Raw genomic sequence first — 3372 nt, 5'->3', positions numbered from 1 at the left:
GTAGCAGCTCCGCTAGAAAAGCGGGAGCGCTTCAGCCGCTCTGCGGGTGGGGTGTAAAGGTTCCGGTGGAGGTGGGTGTGCTGCAGCTTCGCGGTGTGCCTGAGGCGGGGGAGCTGCGCAAGGCTGAGCTGTGGTGAGGGGGGAACCCTGAGGCGGCCGCAGCCGGAGTTCCCAGCTGGGGGAGCGGGACGGGGGCGGCGGTAGTAATGGCAACGTCGGCCCTTATGGGTTTAGGGTTTGAGGCTTGTTTCACAGGCTTTTTTGGCTAGTTTGGGCTATTTTCGCTGGGCATTCCCTCCGAGTGACAGGTCTTTTTCCCTTGGAAAACACCTCAGAGTAGGAGGGGAGAGAAATGCCTTCAGACAGAATTTTGTCTGCCCCACACTGACTTGCACCTGCCCACCTGTTTCATTCACATATGGCATATGTGTTTTGTTTATGTGATATAAAATAAAGTAAAAGAAAATAACCTGTCCTGTGCAAACATTGAGTAATTAAGTGCAGCTGCTGTTACAGTCTTACTTATTACCTGATATCTTCTGTTTTCCTTGCCCCTTTCCCATGTTTCATCGCTTTTCCTTATTGTGCCAATCATGGAAAAAAATGCTGTGGACTGTGCCTTAGCTAGCTGAAATAAGGGAAAAGATTGATTTTTTTAAAATTTTTTGTTTTGAAAGTGGAATGGTATAAGTGTTGCTCCTACACTGTATGTGGTGTTAGGCAACTGTCTTTCAGGAAAGAACAGTCTTAAAGAGGGCAAATTTTTTTTAAAGAGTCTTGTGTACCTGTGTCTTTGCAAATGCAAGAAGGTAAAAAAGACCAAAGCATGAAGTAAGCAAATTCAAAATGGATACTGAAACTCATTACCAAAAGAATTAGGGAAGGTAATGATTTATGGAATGAAAAAAAAGACCTCTATAGGCAACAAAAAGATTTAGAGATATCTTTGTTTGTAAGTCTTAGAAATATTAATTCTCTTGTTTCCAGGTTTTAAATAGTCTGATAGACACTGGTCTGAATGTATAGTGAACGTGGACACTCTCTGGGGCATTCAGACTGGCTGTTTTCAGAGACCAAAGACTCATATTTATGATAACTTTTTTTTAATGGTGGTATAATTACAAAGAAAGTAAGGAGGCTTCATGAAGACTTGTCATACATAAGCACTTTTACCCCCTTCTTTTTATAGTTGTTCTGTCATAGGGAGATGAGTCTCACTAGACTTCTGGTTTAGTAGGAAGAGTTTATTCTAGGAACGTGATCTGCAAGAAATGACAGTATTTGTACAGTTTATTGCAAGATGAAGATGCATGTAGGCCTCTTGCATATATTCATTTTTTACTTATTTTTTAATTTCTCTTCATTATTTCTGTCGTCTACTCTAGACAATGATTGCTTTCCAGCAAAAAATGTTAAACTTGATCAAGTGTTTCAGAAGACAATGGCCTTTATTTTCAAACTCTGAAAGGACTACTGTATGTGGAGCAGACTGCATGCTGATGGCGTTACAACTGTCAATGGCTGAAGTCAATAAACAGGTTAGCATTCTTTCAGTACGTTTTTGGTACTTAGTACATCTCAAACTTGGTTCACTTTCTCAACTTTTTGCTTAGGCACCTACTTAAAATGGCTGGTTTGTTCACTTTGTTTTTTGTTTTTTTTTTAACCAAGGGTCAAATGAGCAAGGCATTAAAATTCATATGATTAAACACATTAATTCAGGGCTTAGAAAAAGAACTGCCAGACAGATGGGAGGATGGAAGCATTTTAAATATATATCTGAAATCTAAAACCTAATATTAAATACTAGTGTATTTTTCCTAATCATGTAGCTTCTGTTTATTTCTATCAAATGTTTCCTCTGTGCTGTAGATCAGGGTGGGAGAACTATGGCATTTGAGATGCATCTTTTTTCTGAGTGCTCTGAAAATCGTTTGGAATGATATGAGAAGAGTATGAGTATAAAACTGATTTGGTATAGGCTGCATGAGTTGTGCTTGCAGCAGTCCGTTCTTGGCTGCTGTTCCTCCCGAGGGTCCTCAGACAAAGACCTATACATGTGAGTTGTGAGTGTGCACCCAGTACCAGTAGGAGATATATGGCCTTCTTTGCATGTATGTAAGATGTGTCTGTCAAATGATGAATAGGAGATGTAACCCTTGATACCTCTGCAAGAAGCACTGTGGCTTGTCAATACCTGTTGCAACATGCAGTCAGGCCTAACTTGATTTTTCTGATTATACTAGAGACAAATTAGCAGTATGTATAAACCTTGTCTTGTATATGTGGATTAAAACTATTTTAGCATTTGCATGTGCTACCTCTGAGGTTCAGTTTCTTCAGTTGGATGTCCATTTTGATGTTTATAGTGTTAGAGTAAAATACGTCTGGTTTATTTGTTCAGCACTGAAACTTCAAACAGAGATGCAGAGTATTACAGTTGTACACGTGTCCCTTGTTAGGTCTCTGATTTAAGTACAATAACTTCATATTGTTAACACCTGTAGAATAGAAGTCTATTATGATAAAGTCAGTTTGTGCAGGAAAAATAACTGTGCTAAAAAGCTATTGACTGGCTGGATTGAAAAAAAAACCACTACCATAAACAACAAAAACCTATTCTCTTTCTTCAAGAGTCTGGACAAATAAATGGATTTGGTGTTTTAACCATTATCTGTATCTGCAGTAGAAATAAAAAATAACAAACCTTTTGGGAGAACTCAAGAAAAGTTTAAAAATCTCATAATTTATTAGTCTTAAATTTCACCAAGTATAAGGGTAGCAAACAATGTGATAAGCATTGATCAAATAGTGGGGATGAAAGGAAAAGAAAAAAAAAATCTGTGCTTTGAATTACTCTGAAAAGACTTTGTGTTGTAGCCATATGGCATAAAGACAAGCGGCATATGGTCTGTAGTCAAAGTTAATACCTTTTAGCTAGACTGATTAGTGTAGATCTAAAATTTAGGAAAACTTTCATGCGGGAGAACCATTCTTAAGGTTTGAAATAGAAATAATGATTTTCAAGTTGAAGCTGAGTTGAAGATAGTTGCTTCAAGTTGACTCTGTTTGCACCTGTGGATCAAGAAGGGTAGCAGATAGGTTATTAGGACAAATAATCACTTGTCATTTTCAAACCAGGGCTGTTTCAGCTAGTAGTGGGGGAAATGGAAACACCATATAAAACAATTGTTTTTCCTGAGTCTATGAATTTAAATTCTCAGACTTGTCTTAAATGTTTTGTAAATCTGTCTTCTAGCACTAGGACTGTTACACCAGAGGAAAAAGTGCTTCACTGTTGATTTTTAGAGATATATTTTCCTTTTAGGTATTTGTGTTTGTCTCTTTCTGATTCTGGGTGAAATCAGGTTT

At 38.0% G+C, this 3372-nt stretch overlaps 1 protein-coding gene across 4 annotated transcripts in view; it reads left to right on the top strand.

Moving 5' to 3' along the window:
- The window catches only part of PARPBP (PARP1 binding protein), a 54760-nt gene that overhangs the window by 188 nt on the left and 51200 nt on the right, over positions 1–3372 (top strand). For 3 of the 4 annotated variants that reach the window (XM_075754796.1, XM_075754775.1, XM_075754806.1), the window contains exon 2: positions 1386–1538. In XM_075754796.1, the coding sequence (XP_075610911.1) occupies positions 1389–1538 (150 nt within the window). In that variant the 5' untranslated portion in view covers positions 1386–1388. Of the gene's footprint in view, positions 1–27; positions 134–1385; positions 1539–3372 lie in introns of those variants that run through there. The other variant, XM_075754786.1, reaches the window with a different exon arrangement.

The sequence above is a fragment of the Balearica regulorum genome, chromosome 1 (assembly GCF_011004875.1).
Source record: "Balearica regulorum gibbericeps isolate bBalReg1 chromosome 1, bBalReg1.pri, whole genome shotgun sequence".
Classification (NCBI taxonomy): domain Eukaryota; kingdom Metazoa; phylum Chordata; class Aves; order Gruiformes; family Gruidae; genus Balearica; species Balearica regulorum.
This window is presented reverse-complemented; position numbering and strand designations above follow the sequence as displayed.